At 42.2% G+C, this 22,411-nt stretch overlaps 2 protein-coding genes across 2 annotated transcripts in view; both read right to left on the bottom strand.

Moving 5' to 3' along the window:
• LOC126088203 (cytochrome P450 6k1-like) overlaps nucleotides 1-22,411 on the bottom strand; it is a 281,427-nt gene that overhangs the window by 126,945 nt on the left and 132,071 nt on the right. The gene's annotated exons all lie outside the window — the stretch shown is intronic.
• LOC126191268 (probable cytochrome P450 6a13) overlaps nucleotides 1-22,411 on the bottom strand; it is an 80,543-nt gene that overhangs the window by 29,256 nt on the left and 28,876 nt on the right. Inside the window, exons 4-6 of the mRNA XM_049932076.1 lie at nucleotides 19,634-19,896; nucleotides 15,200-15,393; nucleotides 741-962 (exon numbers count right to left, since the gene is read on the bottom strand). Coding sequence (XP_049788033.1) covers nucleotides 741-962; nucleotides 15,200-15,393; nucleotides 19,634-19,896 — 679 coding nt within the window. The remainder of the gene's footprint in view (nucleotides 1-740; nucleotides 963-15,199; nucleotides 15,394-19,633; nucleotides 19,897-22,411) is intronic.

Here is a 22,411-nt window from a genome sequence, read left to right as displayed (position 1 = left end):
ACCCTCTCTGCAGACTCCAAGGAATCAGTAGGGTGTGCCTACGTATCGATGAAGTGTTTTGTGGAATCTGGGATGCACAAAACTGTGGTTATTACTGTTGTATGTTAACCGGAGACCTAGAAACGACGGAGAGGCTCCGTCCCCGCCGCAGCCGCAGTGGTCCACAACCCCACGACGACCACCGCAGTCCATTTCACCCCTCCGCCGCCCCACACCGAACCCAGGGTTATTATGCGGTTCGGCCCCCGGTGGAACCCCCCGCCCCCCAAGGGAACGTCTCACACCAGACGAGTGTAACCCCTATGTTTTAGTAGTAGAGTAATGGTGGTGTACGCGTACGTGGAGAACTTGTTTGCGCAACAATCGCCGACATAGTGTGCTGAGGCGGAATAAGGGGAACCAGCCCGCATTCGCCGAGGCAGATGGAAAACCGCCGAAAAAACCATCCACAGACTGACCAGCTCACCGGACCTCGACACAAGTCCGTCGGGCGGATTCGTGCCGGGGACCAGGCGCTCCTTTCCGCTCCGGAAAGCCGCGCGTTAGACCACTCGGCTAACCAGGTGAGCTATTACTGTTTATAATGCGATTTTCCTAGGCGCGTTCGGTATATACTGACGACCTTTGCAACGTGTATAACAGTGCAGTAAGGGGAAGATGTGTGGGAACGGATTGTCCTGCAATGGTGCGCGAAGTATGCTGGGTCCTGCGTCACCAACTGGTAGAGCTTCGGCACTGACCTGAGATGACCTTATCGAGGTAGGGCATCCCCATGACGGCGTCGTACGTGAAGCGGCCGCCCGTCCTCTGCAGGGTTTCGTCCACCTCCTGGTGGAGCCGCCGCTGCACCTCCGGGTTGAGGGCCAGCTCGTACAGCGCGTAGCTCATCGTCGTCGACGACGTCTCGAAGCCCGCCGAGAAGAACAGCACGGCCTGAGCTGCCAGCTCGCTCTGAGACAGCTCTGCAAAGGAAAAGGCGAGTATTTAGTGTGAGGTACGGAAGAATCAAAGCTCAAAGAAGCAGGATGCTGAAGAGTATAGCGTCCCCAGTGCTATATTACGAAAAGACTTTAAAAAAAACGTATTTATAAAAGAAGAGACATTTTAAAATTGAATAAAATATTTTTATCATGTAGCCCTTCGACCATAGATACTAGTAGACTGGCCTTGCTGTGCAGAAGCTATAGGGCTGGTGTGGCACCAACATAAACCACGTGACTGTTGGCAAAACGTGGCGGGATTTCAAAAGAGCGGTCTGCCATCCTGTGTTTGTATCGTATTTTACCCACATTTCTCAATTGACTGCCAAACGCTTCGAACAAAAATTACTTTTTTATTTGCGAAAAATTATGTCAGAACTACATTTGACCGTGATTTGTTCACAGTACCATTTATAAAATCTAAAAAAATATATCGAACGCCCCTCTGGTGGGCAGCGGGACTAAATTACTATAAACTATCAGTTAAAGTAAAATGTCGTTAAATTCTTTTAAACAGCAAGAGTGGCCTCGTGTCAAAACTTTAAATATTGGATTCGCCGCGTTTTGAGCTCTAGTCACTTATAAAAGAAAATGGGATATGGGAATTATGTCAACTATAGGTCCCAAAATTGTCGACTTTAGGAGCAGGTCCATTTTAGAGTATCAATTTTAGGTGCACTTCAAAGATTCAGTTCCTACTATTTTTACAAAAGTTTAAACTATCATTTTTTAAAAAAATGATATTTTATATGAAAGGTGAGACTCTGAAGTTTCAGAAAATAATTTTGGAACCTACATTTATTTAATAGTATTACAAGGCAGAAAAAAATGCTCTTCATGTGTCGACTATAGGTGCTCTTACCTTATTATACTCTCACTTGTATACACAAAAAGGCGCGTATGTGCAGATGGCTTAAAGTTTTTCCGTTTCAGGGCCTGTATCCGAAGCTGTCTTCGGTTTTCATCCTTAGGGAACCTAAGAGTAGGAACGAGAAACACTTATACTTACTTCTGTAACCGAATTATCACAGATACTTTCCAAAATGCAATATGAGTCTGACTTTACAGGCATCACTTTCAACACTTTAATTTACGTGATACTATATTTCAAGTGTAAAAAACATATAAAAGTCACTTCAGCAGATTTCAATAAACGCATCTGCATTATCATAGAAACACACGTGAAATGTAATGCCATTTCCCCCGACAAAACGCTGAGTACAGCCATAAGCGCAACACGAAACAACCATGTTTTGCCAACATTCACGTGACTTTAGCCCAGAGATGTTGGAGCCACGAAAATGACGTCAGGGCCAGTCTATTATATTTATGGTCGAAGATGTAGCCGTAAAATAATAATTTCTCTGTGTAAGTTTCGAGTGCAAAGAAATATACCAAAATGATCTAAAGAGACGACGAGATACGCTCTTTTGTTAATTTTTTAGTCGTCTTCACTTCTTCTCTTGTCTTGATTGCGTGTAGGCGGACATCTTGCGTGTGCTGGCAAATGTAAGCATATTTGTACTAATTAAGCAGATAATATATTGATTTAATATTATTGTGCACTTTTAATTTGTAAGAGGTGATCCTGATTTCATGTCCGCCTTCCTTGAATTAACCTGCATTCGAGTAATTTACAGTTCAACAATCGCAGCGGCCGATGCAGCCATTACGTGGCGATATTAACTTAAAAAAAAATAGCGGAAGCGAAAAACTCGCCCGCTATTAACATAATATTCATTTTTCTCCACAGCGGTACGAAGCTGCAGAAATACGTAGCTTTAAGATTCTTATTTTCAGTACCACAGCCGAGAGCCAGAGATAGGACTCCGACTACAATACAATGGTTAACAAAAGTAAGAAGAAAACTCTCGCGCGTGTGTGGGCCGCAATTGTAATCAATAACTGAAGATTTTTTTGCTTTAAATTGAACTGACTAGCCGAGGAAATTAATATGAAAAGTTTATTCCATTGTTCAATTTATATGCTCCTGTTTTAACATACAGTGAGTTTAACGTTCATTGACGTAAAAAATAATCTATACTGAAGATTAATATTGTTAAAAAGGAGAACTTCACAAAAGCATTTAATCGAAAATAAAAATAAAATGAAAATACCATTTTTATTAAGACCCGCCACGTAAGTCGGCAACAATCAACATAATAATAATACACTCCTGGAAATGGAAAAAAGAACACATTGACACCGGTGTGTCAGACCCACCACACATGCTCCGGACACTGCGAGAGGGCTGTACAAGCAATGATCACACGCACGGCACAGCGGACACACCAGGAACCGCGGTGTTGGCCGTCGAATGGCGCTAGCTGCGCAGCATTTGTGCACCGCCGCCGTCAGTGTCAGCCAGTTTGCCGTGGCATACGGAGCTCCGTCGCAGTCTTTAACACTGGTAGCATGCCGCGACAGCGTGGACGTGAACCGTATGTGCAGTTGACGGACTTTGAGCGAGGGCGTATAGTGGGCATGCGGGAGGCCGGGTGGACGTACCGCCGAATTGCTCAACACGTGGGGCGTGAGGTCTCCACAGTACATCGATGTTGTCGCCAGTGGTCGGCGGAAGGTGCACGTGCCCGTCGACCTGGGACCGGACCGCAGCGACGCACGGATGCACGCCAAGACCGTAGGATCCTACGCAGTGCCGTAGGGGACCGCACCGCCACTTCCCAGCAAATTAGGGACACTGTTGCTCCTGGGGTATCGGCGAGGACCATTCGCAACCGTCTCCATGAAGCTGGGCTACGGTCCCGCACACCGTTAGGCCGTCTTCCGCTCACGCCCCAACATCGTGCAGCCCGCCTCCAGTGGTGTCGCGACAGGCGTGAATGGAGGGACGAATGGAGACGTGTCGTCTTCAGCGATGAGAGTCGCTTCTGCCTTGGTGCCAGTGATGGTCGTATGCGTGTTTGGCGCCGTGCAGGTGAGCGCCACAATCAGGACTGCATACGACTGAGGCACACAGGGCCAACACCCGGCGTCATGGTGTGGGGAGCGATCTCCTACACTGGCCGTACACCACTGGTGATCGTCGAGGGGACACTGAATAGTGCACGGTACATCGAAACCGTCATCGAACCCATCGTTCTACCATTCCTAGACCGGCAAGGGAACTTGCTGTTCCAACAGGACAATGCACGTCCGCATGTATCCCGTGCCACCCAACGTGCTCTAGAAGGTGTGAGTCAACTACCCTGGCCAGCAAGATCTCCGGATCTGTCCCCCATTGAGCATGTTTGGGACTGGATGAAGCGTCGTCTCACGCGGTCTGCACGTCCAGCACGAACGCTGGTCCAACTGAGGCGCCAGGTGGAAATGGCATGGTAAGCCGTTCCACAGGACTACATCCAGCATCTCTACGATCGTCTCCATGTGAGAATAGCAGCCTGCATTGCTGCGAAAGGTGGATATACACTGTACTAGTGCCGACATTGTGCATGCTCTGTTGCCTGTGTCTATGTGCCTGTGGTTCTGTCAGTGTGATCATGTGATGTATCTGACCCCAGGAATGTGTCAATAAAGTTTCCCCTTCCTGGGACAATGAATTCACGGTGTTCTTATTTCAATTTCCAGGAGTGTAGATTAAATTGCGACGGCCGACGGACGCGAGAAGAGGAACGAATGAATGCGCTCGAAGTATTCTGAGGCTATAGACACTGCGATGATGAAAAGCTCAGTAGGCGTTTCAGTTGAAGAGAAATGGATATCTCTAAAGATAGCAATCATAAAAGTTGGAAAGAAAAATATACGTACAAGAAAGGTAACTGCGAAGAAATCATGGGTAACGAAAGAAATGCTTCAGTTGATCGACGAAAGAAGGAAGTACAAAAATGTACAGGGAAATTTGGGAATACGGAAATACAAATCACTTAGGAATAAAATAAACAGGAAGTGCAGGGAAACTAAGGCGAAATGGCTACACAAAAAAATGTGAAGGAATCGAAAAAGAAATGATAGTCGGAATGACTGACTCAGCATACAGGAAAGTCAAAACAGTCCTTGGTGAAATTAAAAGCAAAGGCGGTAAGATTAAGAGTGCAATGAGATTCCACTGTTAAATGCAGAGGTGAGAGCGGATGGGTGGAAAGAGAACACTGAAGGGGGAAGGCTTGTCTGATAACGTGATGGAGGAAGAAATAGGACTCGACAGGGAAAAGATAGGTCCAGTATTAAAATCAAAATTTAAAAGAGCTTAGGATAACTTAAGATCAAATAAAGCAGAGGGATAGATAACATTCCGTCGAAATTTCGAAAGTTTTTGGAGGAAATTGAATTTCTGGCCAAAAGAAGTCTACTAGTTTCAAACATAGGCCTCAATTTGAGGAAGAAATGTGTGAGAATGTACGTCTGGAGCACAGAACTGTTTGGTTCTGAAATATGGGCTGTGGGAAAACCGGAACACAAAAGAAGGAAGCATTTGAGATGTGGTGCTACAGACTAATCGTGGAATTAGGTCGACCGCTAAGATAAGGGATGAGGAGGATCTCCGTAGAACAGTGGGAGAGCATGAAATAGTCATGGCCGTGAGATGAAGCATGTGGATCAGACAGGAAGAACGTGAGACATCATTACAAAGAGAATGGTTCATCGGCGGCAGCAAAGCATCTTAACAATGAGCACCCCCGTTAGAAAGCATCAGAGTCAGCTTGAATATATTGCAGTTACAAGACAAAAAGAGAACAGAAGCTTTCGAAATGTGGTGCTACAGAAGAATGCTGAAGATTAGATGGGTAGATCACATAACTAATGAGGAGGTATTGAATAGAATTGGGGAGAAGAGGAGTTTGTGGCACAACTTGACTAAAAGAAGGGATCGGTTGGTAGCACATGTTCTGAGGCATCAAGGGATCACCAATTTAGTATTGGAGGGCAGAGTGGAGGGTAAAAATCGTAGAGGGAGACCAAGAGATGAATACACTAAGCAGATTCAGAAGGATGTAGGTTGCAGTAAGTACTGGGAGATGAAGCAGCTTGCACGGGATAGAGTAGCATGGAGAGCTGCATCAAACCAGTCTCAGGACTGAAGACCACAACAACAACAATAACAAGAAAATGGTCGGATGTTGCCAAATTTAGAGGAAAGATGAATATTCTGCGCCTTCAGAAACGAGCAGACAGAAGTATCAAGTGGGTATTTCTGTGTCCACTTTAGCGATGTTCCTATGAAAAGCAGCCAGCAACCTAAAATCCTTAGTATTTATCAAGTTTCGTTTTGGCCACGTGTTTCCAGTCTGTAATTTATAATGTATGTAGGGAGCACATTTTCGAACGTGGATTAAGCGTTAGTCATAAGAATTGTATTGGTTGCCATGGGTCGCGTATGCGGGACCTTATGTCAATGAATGCTAAGTTCTGTTATATCTTGATAGATGCATACCTTACAGCACATGTGTAAGAAGAGAAATGGATATCTCTAAAGATAGCAATCATAAAAGTTGGAAAGAAAAATATACGTACAAGAAAGGTAACTGCGAAGAAATCATGGGTAACGAAAGAAATGCTTCAGTTGATCGACGAAAGAAGGAAGTACAAAAATGTACAGGGAAATTTGGAAATACGGAAATACAAATCACTTAGGTTTTGCTTTGAGATGTACACAGACATTCGCATGTCCTTTATTCGACAGTTGTATCGTTGGTGACACTGATGCAAGTCTAAACGTAAAAAGGAATTACAATCTTTGAAACCAGAAACTGAAATAATGGCTATCTGATTATTCCTTTTACTCAACAACAAAGTTTCATAATGTGCAAGAGAGCACCTCTACATGTATCATAATTACTCTGCAATTCAGTTTTAAGCGTTTGGCAGAGGGTTCATAAAAACAACTTTAGACCATTACTCGACCGTTCCACTCATCAACTAAATATTTTCGTGAGAGGTCTGATTTATTTTATTACTGTCATCATTATTCCATATGAAGGCGGAAGTTAAAAAATATTTTGGTATTCAGAGGAGAAAGTTAGTTATTGAAATTTCGTGAAAAAGCTTTGCCGCTATGGGAAACTGTTTTGGTTTAGTGGTGGCCAACCCAACACGCTTACCATTCATGTGAGACCCTCTCCTCTACTTCGCGATAATACAAAACGAGCTGCCGTTTTTTGAACTTATTCGATGTCCTCCGTCAGTTCTATCTGCTAAGAATCCCATACTGCGCATCAGTACTCCAGGAGAGGATGGACAGGCAAAATGCAGGCAGTCTCCTTAGTAGATTTTTTGCATCTTCTAAGTTTTCTGCCACTAAAGTACAATATTTGTTTCGCGTGCTCCGCAATATTTTCTGTGTGATGATTCCAATTTAAGTTGGTCTTGATCGTAGTTTCTCGGCATTTAGTTGATTCGACAATGTTTAAATTTTCTGTGTTTTATCTTGTAACTGAAATTTAGCGGATTTTTTTTTTAGTATTCATGTCGAGGACTTCAACCGTTTCATTGTTTAGGGTCAGTGCCACATCTCATGGAAATAATTCTGAAATTCATTTGATCCTCTTGTCACTTTATTAAACGATAAACGACGCATGATCTGCAGAGGATAAACCACTGTACTAAAAAAAGTACCTTAAGACCGTAAGCAAAATGTCAACATGTTGCCGTAATTTTCTGTTAGAAAGTGTAAAGTAGTTGTTGAAATGGACTCGTTCCACATTGTAACAAGACGTCGCATATGAGCCACGGAATATGCTAATAACTGAATCTCAATACCTCTTATAAATACTCCCTCCGTCCGATAACCTAACCTCATAGATGCCGAATACTGTCACAATGCTTTGAAGAACAAGCACGGAAATGAGGGTGCTTTGTTTGACCTATACGTCATATGACCTCTATAAAGCTCATCTCGCACGTCATCGAGAGAGATGTAAGAGTCTTGTAGTCGCATCCCGAGACTTCAAGTAGCGATTGTGCGGTCATGTAGCAATTGGGGATCCAGACACTTCCGCCTATCCCGTGGTTTCCGCTACACAACGCAACGGGCGAGGATAATTCAGTCTCCTGCAAACGTTTCTGCTTCAGTTGCTCATGTGTCTATGATCATGAAATAATTCCGGTAGATATCGCACGGGTGTCATCCATTCCAGTGACTGATCACCCTTCTTGTAGTCACAGAAATTGTGCCGTGTCACCGACATTCTTGCATTATATTACTCTTCTCTATGTTGAGGATCAGCTGTCTGCCTTTGCACCGTGTCTCCTTACATTTCATATCTGGTCGACTTTCAAGTATACGAATGCATCTCCTGCGAACATCCTCAGAGAGTTATGCTCGGTTTCTGCAGGTCCTCAATATGTGTTGTGGTACAGTGACAGTGCTACGATACTTCCGTAACGCCGGACGCCACCTACCTTCTGGCGACGCCTCTCCTGCAAAGATGTCGTACTGAATCCGGTTTCAAAGTCATTCTTAAACTAGTCTCATAACGGTTCCGATATTCTGTAATCACCTAATTCGTTTGTGTTTCTTGCCACTTACGGCGACTCGATCGAATACTACGTTTAGAGCTGTCGGCTGTGAATCCATTTGGAGCCATGAGGGGCAGCCAAATGAAAACCGAACAGCCGCCACGGTTCCATTCGAAGGTAATCACCACACGCGTTATGACATTTGTCCCACTACTTTAGAATGAAAGCATTCTATGGTCCTGTTGAGGCGGCTGTTAGGTTTTCATTTGACTGCCCCTTACATTTAACAGCCGGCCGGTGTGGCCAAGCGGTTAAAGGCGCTACAGTCTGGAACCGCGTGACCGCTACGGTCGCAGGTTCGAATCCTGCCTCGGGCATGGATGTGTGTGATGTCCTTAGGTTAGTTAGGTTTAAGTAGTTCTAAGTTCTAGGGGACTGATGACCTTAGAAGTTAAGTCCCATAGTGCTCAGAGCCATTTGAACCATTTTTTACATTTAACACAGTAATAAAAATGTGTCAAGCAAACGAAATCATACAAATAATCGACAAACCATTTTGATGTTGGTTTCCCTAATATTTGTTTATCGCTTATGACAAATACAATTTTTCTTCATTAAAATCACATCCAGTTTCCTTTCCTACCCTGTCCAATTGAAATTCTGCTCCATCTTTAATACCCTTTCTTAAACATCAGTCTTGATCTTTCACGTCGTACCAGTTTCTTAAGGTGCTCCGGAACGCCCTATACTTGCAATGTTAAAATAACGCTTATAAATTACATCTTTCCTCACAAAGTATTTGAGGTAGGAAGTTGAACTTTTTACAGATTATTTATTGGAATATGGGCTACAACTTAACACAGGTATTTTACAAAATTTTAGTTCAGTTATTAAAGATGATTTTTTTCAATTGTAAAGAAAATTCACAACATTTTTTTGCAATTTTTTATTTATATATTCAAAAATATACAGTTTTTGGAAAACGGCTTTGTTAAATTATGCAGAAGGTACTGTGTAACATTTACTAAAAGTTTGAAACAAATATGTTTGGAAGATCCTTAGAAAACATGTAATTAGTATGAGAAAATAAAAGTTTTGGGAATCGAGCGACAAAGATTGGATTAACTTTTTAGTGCATTCCAGGTCCATAGGATGGATTATCTTCATCCTCTGCAAACTCCTCCTCATGCTTCCTCTTGTTCCTCCTCCTGTTTACTCTTGCTTGTATTTCTAGACTCTTTACAGCCCTGTCTACAGCCCGAAGGCGTTCCTTGTCTAAAGCAAGCATCGCTCGTACCATGTTAGAACCTATCTTCATTCCCATATTTCTAAATACCTTGCACCTTACAATATTGCCATCATTGAAAGTCGCAACAGCATCATACACACCAAAGTGAAGTGTTTCTATTCCAACAAATACAGTCTTGGGGATTCTCGACCATATAACACTATTTACACTTTCATTGGGGTTTTGAGTTTTTCCGTGAATACACTTTTTCAACAGTTCAGTGATTATTATTATTATTATTATTATTATTAATAATTATTATTATTAATAATTATTAATAATTGGTTAATAATAACACCATCTGACAGCAGTTTAACAGCGCCACAGTGGGTCACGCCCATGTAGAACACATTTCAAAAAAAATTTAAAAATAGTTGTAGTCTTCGGAATTGAATAAATTATATATCTATTAAAAGATAATAGTCTGCACATTCAGAAAACGCAAAAAAGTAAAAATTGAACTTTTCATGATTTTGAGCCTTTCCGGCGCCCCTTAACAGCTCTTGCAAACTTATTCCGTCTTTCTGTAATTGTGCTTGATATAAAGAAAGAAGAGTAACATTGAATGTCGACAAGAACAAAGAGGGGACACTAAGAATAGAAGTGTAAGGAACAAGTGTTGCGACCACTGAGGGCGTCAAACAGGACCCAGTCTTTTTCCTGTATTGCTCAACATGAACACTACCTGATCAAGATTGTCCGGACACTCCTGTGTAATGGGGAACTGGCCACTAGATGTCACGAGAGGCGCATTGGTCGATATAAAACATGGCAGGGAGCATTGTGATGTCAGTAGAGACGCAGTAACAGCAGACTGGGTTGGTCAGGAGAGGTCACTGTGTTCGAACGTGGACTAGTCACTGAGTGTCACCCGAGCAACGAAGCCGACCGCGGGGGCAGTGCGGTTCTAGGATCTTCAGTCCGGAACCGCGAGACTGCTACGGTCGCAGGTTCGAATCCTGCTTCGGACATGGATGCGTATGCTGTCCTTAGGTTAGTTAGGTTTAAGTAGTTCTAAGTTCTAGGGGACTGATGATCTCAGATGTTAAGTCCCATAGTGCTCAGAGCCATTTGAACCGAGTAACGCGAACCTACTGGAGACATTTCAACCCTTCTAACATTGCCCAAGTCGATTGTTGGTGGTGTTACTGTGAAGTGAAAATGCGGAGAAAGAACCACAGCTAAAAATGATTGAAAAACAATCTTGACCGGAATAAAATATTTATTTGCAATTGTTAACGGTTTAGTACAGAACGCGACCATATTCAGACCGTTTAAGCCATGATGGAAAGCAATGGCGGTGAATGGTCTGAAGATGGGCACATTCGGACCGAAACCGATAACCGCTGAAAATAAATATTTTATTCCGATCGAGACAGTTTTTAATCCATTTTAAAGTACTTTTAGCCAGACCGCTGTTTCTCCACGAGAAATGTTCTCCAAATTACATAACCAAAGCTAAACAAAGAAAAGGCAACCGTCGAACATTCTGGAGGGCGATTATAAAAGACCTCATGAAAGCAGCAGAAGAAATCACTCATGAGTTCCAAAGTTAAAAAGAATGGGGCACAGTGGTAGAGCAGCCCCTTATATCCCACATATTTCTGTAGTCAACACTAAGGAAGGTTTCATGTGGTGTCAGGAGGGACGCCACTGGACAGTGGATGATTGAAAACAAGTGATTTGAAATGATAAATCACGCTGTGTCATGTGGAAATCCGATGGAAAGCTTTGGGTTTGGCGAAAGCCCGAAGAACGTTACCTGCCATCATGTGTAGTGACAAGAATGAAGCACGGAGGAGGTAGTCATACGGTGTCGGGTTGTTTTTCGTAGTTGCAGTGCGATCCCAATATTGTGCTTAAGGAAAGGGTGAAGGTAGAAGGATATGTACATACACTCTTTACAGAATTGTGTACTGCCTGCAAAAGAGGAAGGGTTCGGAGACGATGATAGTTTGTATCAGGATGACGATGGAGCTTCTCATAAAGGAGCAACTCTGAGGGAATGCTTCGTGGGTAATAACATTTCTCAAATGGAATAGTCTGCCCATGGTCCCCATCGAAACTCAGTGGAACATCTTTGGGATGAATTAGAACGTCGACTTCGCTCCAGACCCTTGCATCCAACATTACTACTTTGTCTGGTTTCGGCTTTTGCAGAAGAATGGGCTGCCACTCATCCACAGACCTCACTGAAAGTGTTCCCAAAAGAGTTCAACCCGTCGTAGAAGGCAGAAGATGGAAACACCCCATATTAATGTCCTCTAAAAGGTGTCCAGATACTTTTTATAAAATAGTATATGTCCGTGAAATGAAAGAAAAGTTCATAAGTGAGATTATTATTTGAGGTGAACGGGTGTTAACGATAAGATTGGATTAATGACATTATTGTCATCTGTGCAAGTGCGGAAACATTACAGGACTAGCTGAATAGGATAAACAGCTACCGAAGCCAGACTGTGGGCTGAAAGAAAACGAAAGAAAGAGGAAACTATGGGGGAGGATGTTGTGAAGCATGTGGAAGAATTATGCACTGTTGGAAGCATGACAGAAGATGCAAAAAGGATATTAGAAGGGGACTAGCGCAGACGAGGAGACCATTCCTCGCTATAAAATGAATAGTCGCATCAAACATAGGCCTTAACTTGAGAATTAAATACCTAAGCGTATACGTCTGGGGTGCAGCATTGTACGGAAATGAATCATGAACTGTGGAGAAATCTGAAAAGAAGACAATCTGTGCGTTTTACGTAGATGTGGAGTTACAAATGGATGTAGAAAATTAAGTAGTCTGATACGACAAAAAAGTAGGTTCTCCGCAGAATCGACTGGGAAAGTAATGTATAGAAAAAATAACCTAGAAGAGAGAATAGGGCGATAGGACATGTGTCAAGACATCAGACAATAGTTTCCATGGTGCTACAGGAAATGTAGGAGAAACGCAGATTAGAATACAGAGAATAAGTAATTGAAGAAATGGTGTGCAGGTCTACTTTGAGATGAAGAGATTGAGACAAGAGAGAAAACGGTAATGGGTTGAGCCGGCCGCTGTGGTCGAGCGGTTCTAGGCGCTTCAGTGCGGCGCCGCGCGGCCCCTACGGCCGCAGTTTCGAATCCTGCCTCGGGCAGGGATGTGTGTGATGTCCTTAGGTTAGTTAGGTTTAAGGGGCTCCGGAACGCCCTATACTTGCAATGTTAAAATAGCGCTTATAAATTACATCTTTCCTCACAAATTATTTGAGGTAGGAAGTTGAACATTTTACAGATTATTTATTGGAATATGGGCTACAACTTAACGCAGGGATTTTACAAAATTTTAGTTCAGTTATTAAAGATGATTTTTTTCAATTGTAATGAAAATTCACAACATTTTTTTGCAATTTTTTATTTATATATTCAAAAATATACAGTTTTTTGGAAAAAGGCTGTGTTAAATTATGCAGAAGGTACTGTGTAACATTTGCTGAAAGTTTGAAACAAATATGTTTGGAAGATCCTTAGAAAACATGTAATTAGTATGAGAAAATAAAAGTTTTGGGAATCGAGCGACAAAGATTGGATTAACTTTTTAGTGCATTCCAGGTCCATAGGATGGATTATCTCCATCCTCTGCAAACTCCTCCTCCAGCTTCCTCTTGTTCCTCCTCCTGTTTACTCTTGCTTGTATTTCTAGACTCTGCCCGAAGGCGTTCCTTGTCTAAAGCAAGCATCGCTCGTACCATGTTAGAATGTTATTGTTTACAGTAATAACACATACCTTTGGCTTTCCAACATTTCTCCTTTTCTTAAAAGCCTTCAGAGGATTTCTAATAACTTTACTTTTACTCATTATTATACTTCAACAAAACAGAGACTCAAGAAACAGAATTAATTACGAATATTTTCGAGATAACGACAGAGTAAATAAACATGAAACAATCGACAATCACACCAGCGATATATATTGAACCATCACAGGTTAGCCACTACACATACTTTATCTCACATCACTAAAATGTACCTGATGAACACGGACGTTAATAATAACACCATTTGACAGCAGTTTAACAGCGCCACAGTGGGTCACGTCCATGTAGAACACATTTCAAAAAAAATTTAAAAATAGTTGTAGTCTTCGGAATTGAATAAATTATATATCTATTAAAAGGTCTGCAGATTCAGGAAACGCAAAAAAGTAAAAATTGAACTTTTCATGATTTTGAGCCTTTCCGGAGCCCCTTAAGTAGTTCTAAGTCTAGGGTACTGATGACGTCATATGTTAAGTCCCACAGTCCTTAGAGCCATCTGAGCCATTTCTAATGGGTTGCGACAAACCACTTGGAAGATTGATGACAGAATAATAAAAACAATAGTGAATGTCCTTCTAGGACGTAGAAAAGAATGTGCACACACAATTGCCCAGGTAAGTCGTCAACGCACATAAGAGTATTACACTGTCCAGTCACATTATGTGACCGCATGCCTAAAGCCTGAATAACCACCGCTGCAAGAGGTGCAGGAAGAGAGTCAGTGAGGTTCTGGAAGGTACCGACAGGGATGTGCAGCCATGCCGACTTCGTACCGTGTCCAGCAGCGCTGGATTTCTCGGTTGAGGATCCGCGAACAGCCCGATCGAGATGGTCCAACAGATTCTGGATTGGGTTTAAATCTGGGGAGTTTGGTGGACTAAGGGAGTATGGCGAACTCGTCCTGGTGCTCTTTGCGTCATGCACGTACACTGTATGCTGAGGAAAAACAAATTTATTATAGGGGTGGACGTGGTCTCCAAGGGTAGATACTTTCTTGTGTTCACCCATTGTGCCTTCCAGAATGACGAGGGAACCCGGGGATGCAACGATGTTCCCCAGACCATAAAGCTCCCTCCTGTTTAGAGGATGTTTGCTTTCGCGCTGTACATGCCAACAACCATCCGCCTGATGCAACATACTACGTGGTTCATCAGAAAAGCCCACCTGTCGTCACTCAGTGGATGTCCAGTTGCAGCGTCTGTGTACAACTTTCAGCCTTCGTAGCCGATGGACAGCAGTCAGCATGGGTGCATGAACCAGGTTCCTACTGCGGGGGCCTATATGCAGCAACGTTCGCAGAACGTTCGTTGAGGAGACCCTGTTGGTAGACCCTTGGTTCATCTGGGCGGTCAGATGTTCAACAGTTGCACGTCTGTTCGTCCGTATACATCGTTCATCCCTGCCATCTATATCCCGTCGTACACAACAGTTGCCTCGGCGGCGGTTTTGGATAGTGTGTTTTCCGCGTCCCTCTGACATACTTGTATACCCTCATCTGCTAGTGCTGCCGCCTGCGGCCTGTTTCTGGATACTGACGTTGACGTCTAACATAGGCAGCGGTCATTTTAGTGTCACTGGACCGTATGGTTGCGTGATCCCCATTTGCGATTATTTCGATCCAGTTTTTTGTAATTCGTGTTTATTGAAAGAAATTCAGATATGATTTATAAGTTAACAATGAAATACATAGTTCATCATTATTGTTGTGGTGTATGTCGTTCACTTACTCCAGTTACTGTCGTTGTCGTCATGGGCCTTTGAACTACCAGATTTCTCGTCATCCATGAAGCCTCTGTTCTTGAGCTGTATCAGCATGTGCATGAAGTCATTGCGCTCTACGTTGTTACTCTCCCGGTAGTTCACTGTATCCCTCACCATATCCTCGAAGTACTTGAGAACTTCCTTTCTGCCTACAATCGCCCTGAAAGATGAGGTAGACAGCAAACAACGAAATTAGTAACGTTGTGATAAGAGTTAGTGGCATTTTGATAAAGTTGTGAATAATGGAAGACACTAACGCCATTTGTAGCTATAAAATAGTAGCAAAGTTTTCACTTTTAATTCTATGCACTGTAATGGGATGGTTCTAGATGAAAGATGAACGCTTTTCTTGGATCGTGACAAATAAATAAAAACACCTACAGCCGTCCTTATGATTTGATTTTATTTTGTCGCTACCAGTTTCAACAATTGAGTACGTCATCTTCAGGCACTGAAGCGTTGAAACTGGCAGCGACAAAATAAAATAAAATCAAATCATAAGGACGGCTGTAGGTGTTTTTCTTTGTTTGTCACGATAGTAAATGGCCGTCGCCCCAGAGACCTCCTGCTAAAGGGATGGACATACAAAAGCTTTCCTTGGATAGTCCCCCAGTGCTAACAGTACAACTACATAAAACACTTGGGTGCACATTCAGTGAAACGGATATTATTATTCCCATGGTGCAAACATGATGCATCCACGTGGATACTAAGACATAGTATTGTTGTCCTTTTGAAGGGAAACAGACTTGATCGAAAATGTATGATCTATTCTTAACAGTTTCTGAGATACAGCTGGTTAAAACTGCCATGTACATAATTTACGCTAGTGATGTTAAAGAGACTAATGCACTTTGTTAATAGTTTCTTTTTAGCTATCGTTAGGAAATGCGACATCAGTCTACAGTGTGCTATGTTGCTAATCGATCCTGATAAATTGCAGATGGTCCGTGCATCTGGCTTTTATAAGAATGCGCAGTTTAAGGGCCGCAATAGCAAGGAACTCAATTTTGGCCAACTGCACGATCACTGATTATTATTATTATTATTATTATATTATTTAAATCTTAAACAAATAAATGTGACCTGTATTCGTGATCAGCTGTCGTTCTGTTTGCCTGATAAGAAGCTATTCTATTCTAATACTTATAGAAACTACAAAACAGCTACTCAAACTTTATTCCGTAGAAGTAGAAGAGACCATTTATGTAGTGAAATACATTGCCTAGTTTCAAGATAAAAGTAGTGTAATTTTTTTTTAAATTGGGAATTGTAATTGTGAAATTATATTTTTTAAAGTACCACGGAGAAAAACGTCGGCGGAGATACTCTTAACTGTTCAGTGTTATTTAACCAACAATAAATTGAAAAGACCGATTTAACCAAAATATTTATCAACACCATTCGCTAAATTAATGGACCAATTCGTACATGAGAAATCAATTAAATGAAATTCCTAAGTTTTATGTATCAAGATTAAACGATATAATAGCGGTCACTAGCATGTTTTGTTCACTGCGGGCTACTTCATAGCATATCTTCAGTGTATGGAATTTCACGTTGATTTTTTCGTCAGTGTAGATGTGGTCCACGCTGATGAACCACCTTACTGCAGAATGATAACGGGCGGATTTCCTAAGGTCGAAGTGGCCCTTGGAAGCTTGTCAACGGACTGCGGGGTTTACTCAAGGTTCTGTTTTTCGTCCACGGTTCGAGACACAGGGTGCTATAAAGGAATGCCTGAGGATGCAAACTCACTTTTATCCCCATTAGAGAGGTACTTAGCGGTTTCGTGTAGTCAAAAGACTTGAGAAAGAGGTTTCCGTTAATAACAAAACACAGCGACTAAGACGAAACAAAACAGCGTTTGGGCAGTTTATACGTTCATCACCATTTCTAGCCTCCAGGAACGTTTACACGAAGAGAGGGTTCAACTTTTGCGCTTCTTCAGAAAAAAAAGGTTTAAAACACGGAGCTCGTATTCAGAAGGAATTCCCGTGTGACAGTAAAACGTACAACCCATAAATTTGAAGGCTGTATCAGAATCATGTATACCAGAGGAAGCAAAGCTGTTACTGTGATTCAATAACACTGATTAGTTCCATGATTAGTGAGAGTAAACCTGCACAAATAGTATGGATAAGCAACAAGAACATGTCAAACTGATTCTCTCTCGCCGAAAACCATCAAAACACCCACAAAAATTTATCACAAATGTCAACGCAGAGGAAATATGTGGCAGTATTACATTTGTTACATCTTCCACGAGACTTATCTTCTAAAATTTTTAAATACTGTTGGAGTACCGCAATATTATATAATCACCAAATAATATGTTACGTTCTGTGTTCCAACTTATGTTATCTTTTCTTTGATAATTATGTGAAAAATGGGTTTTTGGAAACACCCCAAGAATTTTTTTAATACACACCTTGAATATCGAGTAGCGTAGTTTCCTGGGACGTTTAAGGCGAGAACATGAAATGTTATTGAATATAGACGGATAGAAGTTACATAGATCGGAAGACATCTAGATTGACTGTGTGTCGGCTCCGGGATTCCTGTTTGGATACCGTGAGGCTTGCATGAAAATTTGGTTAAATTTCCACATTTAACTTACGACCTAGGATTTCCATTCAAAGGACTATGAACAAATACAATGAATCAACTACAATTATTCAGAATCTTGTGACAAAAGTCGAAAGAAAAAGGTACCGTCATGAAAAAAAAATCTGACGGGGATTGCGAACAGCTGTTAAATATTTTATAAAATGCATGATAGAAATTATGCCCCTAGTTATCACTACCAGTTTTCGTTAATAACGGTCATAACTGTATAAAAGTTCTTCTATTATTTGTGTGTCATGTCATACCTACATAGCAGTGGTATTAATAGAGTCCCAACAGAACTTCAGAACGTTAAAAGAACTAACAGGCATCGGTACTGAAGGGGTAGTGAATCAGACGTGAAAGCCGCATCTGACACACCACCTCTTGAGCACCGATACCTGTTTGTTCTTTTAATATCCTGCAGTTCTGCTGGGGCTGTATTAATAATAAAGGACATACAGACAGATGTGTGCCACGCATTTTTGTAAAAAACAAAAAAAATTATTAGCTTCTCCGTTAATAAAGAGATGTCCATGTACATAAACAGACACATAAGATTATCTATGAGCTAAATATTTTCGTTTCAGAGATCCCGATTCAACGCTTTCCAAATTGTACAACGATTTGACAGAGAGAGGATATTTCACTATTTCGTAGTGACGCACACACGAATCCGCTTATGCGGACATGATACCTTTCGCTGATACCAGTGAAAATTTAAGAATCTGAGGTTTCATAGAGAGCTCCAAGATTTTTTTCCTGCCTGTTATTAATATTTAAGATCCCTTTCAAGTATAGTAACAGTTCTCATCAGCTTCAAATAGTTCTGCATCGACACAGAACAGAAAGCTCTGTTGTTGTAATTCAGGGTTACCCACAAGTACCTCCACGATTTCAGAAGACGACTGTGCGAAAACTCCTTCAAAGCAAACACCAGACACATACCTGCGGATAGAACACCCCTCCAAGTTCATATTCGTAATTTTTGCCATGGCGATGTTGTCCTAGGGAGCAAGCATGTCAGAGTACGTAGTTAAATCATCTACTCCACATTTTCGTTTCGAACTCTCACCTACAGACAGGGAACCCAATGAAAAGATTACTGGAAGCAGCACGCACTCGCGCCTTCCCAAAGAATTTGTATCAACGTCTTCAATGAATAACATGCACGTATTGACGCTTGCCGTGTCACAAGCGGTGCCCATGCTGAGCACCTGCAATGTGCGTTATAAACTGGAGAGATACTCTATCCACTGCTAAGTGTCAATTTCCAATATATCCTCTAATTTTCGCACTGTCATCTTCTGAAACCCCAGAGTACTTATGAATAACGCTCTATATCGACAGAAAATGGACTGATGTGGAGAAAATACATAGAATTGTATGTTTATGAGCGACATGACGTAAACACTAAGGGATATATTCCGGGCAAAATGGCCGAACACAAACTAAAGTTAAAAAATGACCAAATTCCTCCAGCTGTATTAAGGTGTTGGTTTTATTGGCAACTACTAATATTAGACACATACGATTGCTGTCAACAAGTATGGGCCTGAAGATGATGATGTAACAACATCAAAACTAGTTCCCAATAAAACCAACACTTTAATACAACTGGAGGAATTTCGTTATTTTTAACATATATTGTACTAGCTGACGTCCCAAGTCGTCCGTTTCAATTATGGATATACGAAGAACAAACTAAAGTGGATCATTGTTTTACATTTTGTAGACGTCTTCAGATAGCAACGGCTTTCAGAGTGTCTTGCAATAACGCTGCTATTACTCACCTGAAGAGTTTCGCAGTAGGTGGATGGACAGCAAGTAACAGCTGTTCCACCCTGTCCGATGTGTAGAACTCGAACAGTTTGCGGCCCCACACCCGAAACTCAGCGTCCGGATCGCGCTGGCAGTTGCACTTGACGCCAAAGGCGACGCTCCCGATGACATCTATCGTGAACCTAGCCGAAACGTCGCGAATCTCTACAACTTTCTCGCTCCTCGCTGCATCGTCCAGGACTTCCACCATCTCACGGCCGCATCTGTCTATCGTCTGCAAGCGGCAAATGTACAACCATATGAAGCTCTACATTTCATACGTGGTAAATGACATATGTACAAAGACGTCCAGAAGTAAATTTACAGTCGAATGACAGTTCCAACGTACAATCATATCAAGCTCTCCTTTTATTTTCGGGGTAAATGACATGTGCAAAAACGTTCAGGAATAAATTTGGCTTCGAGTGACAGGTTCGAGAGGAACAAACTATAGGAACAGGTCAAAGCAAGAATATTTAGTACGCTAATGAGCAACTCAGTTACATGTAGTTATTGTTTTGGAGAAAGGATGCTCCTGCCACAAATGCGATTGGAATAGTTCCGGATCACGTAACCAGGACGTCGACAAATGTGTTGGCCATCGGTGTGTCAGCGGAGCACAGAATAAGTTAGATAGTTGACAATGGACAGGTCGCGAATACCCGTTGTGTGGGACACTGCATTTCCGAAGACATTTTAAGCACTGGGCTTTAAATGTGTCACTGTGATAAGTGTGTATCTTGCATACTTTGATTCCGGGAAAACTCACGCTGTCAGAGGCAACCACGGTGGCCGACAAAGTCTTGAAGAGGTATTCTGGTATGGAGAATGTTTATATGGTACGTAGCGAACACATGTTAGTGTGCCATTGTCCCTCAACAGCGAATTTTGTAGGGTTCTACTGATGTATCGTGCTCATCCGTCTTTTCGCCCACAACATCTGCAGATAATGGAGGGCGCAGTCGCGCTCGAATTGTATCAAAATAATTTAAGAAACGAGCGTCAGTTGTGTCGTAGGACTGATAATTAAACAATAGAACAGCTCATTACAAGAATATGTCTTCCCTGAGGTGTATAACAGAGAAGGGGCGCGTTGAAGAAAAGACGATAGCTAAGTGCTTAACGTCCCGTTAACTACGAGGGCATCAGAGAAAGAGCTTTAGCTCATAGTGGGGCGGAATAGTTGCAGCGATCACTGTTACGGCCACTAAGGTGCAACACACTCTCTATTAAACAGAAAATATGGATAAACTGTAATCAGCATGAAACACAACAAAACAGTACCTAATAATTTTTTCGCATAATTTATTCTGCAACCATAATGTAGCTTTGATGTAATTTCTGTCAAAGGTACCTTTTAGTATTTCATTAACGTTGTTATATACGAGGGCTGTTCAGAAAGTAAGCTCCGATTGATCGCGAAATGGAAACGACTATGATAATCCGATAAAGCTTTGCACAGATGTGTTGGGCAGTGTCTCTAGTATGACCCTAGATAGCATCACGTCACTCCTCTCATTTCTGAGCTCACAGTGATCGCGTAAAGTTGTCTAGAGAATAGTGTCTCCCGCCAAGTACGAGGACCTGGTGAGAAATTTCGCCTGAAGCTATACAGCCAACATTACATAACTGTCGTGCAGTTTCTTCTACAAGGCAATATTCTCAGCCGCATTCTGAAGGGGCAATGAAGATGCTCCTGCATCGTTTTCAATTGGAAATGTTTGACTACCCACAATACAGCCCGTAATTGACTCCCCCTGCGTTTCATTTCTGCTCACATGAACCGCTGGCTATGAATACAACATTTTGGCACAGAAAACGAGCTGTAGGCCAGCGTAGAGAATTGGCGGAAAGCACTGGCGGCTGTCTTTTATGATGAGGGTATTGGAAAGTTGGTACAACGCTACGACAAACGTCTTAGTCAGAACGGCAACTACGTAGAGAAGTAGCTGGATGGTGTAGCTAACTGTTAAAAATAAAACATTTCTAATTTTCACTGTGGTTCCCATTTCGCGATCAATCGGAGCTTACTTTCTGAACAGCCCTCGTAGTTAAACGTCAAAGAATTATCTCCAATGAACTGATTAAAAAAGAGTATTGTAATTAAGATGTAACAGGAACGCTTGCCTGGTCAGGGAAGTTTGCGACTGAACAGAGCCAAAGAACACGTTTGAAGTGAGGAGTAGTGTCGCTGGGCGCGTTATGCGCGGAGTCGGTCAGAAGTAGTCGGCGGTGAGAGATGCTAGCGACTTGCGGTCTAGTGCAGACGTGGTGCGCCGGAATGTAAGGAATAAACTGCAAGATTTTAATACACACATCAAAAAAAGTTTTGCATCACCTCGGTTTCGAGAGTTCCGGAACCTGCACAGAAAATTGGAATAGAAATCAACATAAACGTCATTTCCGCCCATTTTATTTCTCATGAAAACCACACATTGGACGTTGTACCACCATACAGCGAGACGTACAGAGGTGGTGGTCCAGAGTGTTGTACACACCGATACCTCTAATACCCAGAAGCACGTCCTCTTGCATTGATGCATGTCTGTATTCGTCGTGGCATACTATACAAAATTTCGTGAAGACACTGTTGGTCCAGATTGTCCTACTCCTCAGCGGTGATTCGGCGTAGATCCCTCACAGTGGTTGGTGGCTCACGTCGTCCATAAACAGCCCTTTTCAATCTATCCCAGGCATGTTCGATAGGGTTCATGTCTGGAGAACATGCTGGCCACTCTAGTCGAGCGCTG

The sequence above is a fragment of the Schistocerca cancellata genome, chromosome 6, assembly GCF_023864275.1.
Source record: "Schistocerca cancellata isolate TAMUIC-IGC-003103 chromosome 6, iqSchCanc2.1, whole genome shotgun sequence".
Lineage (NCBI taxonomy): Eukaryota > Metazoa > Arthropoda > Insecta > Orthoptera > Acrididae > Schistocerca > Schistocerca cancellata.
This window is presented reverse-complemented; position numbering and strand designations above follow the sequence as displayed.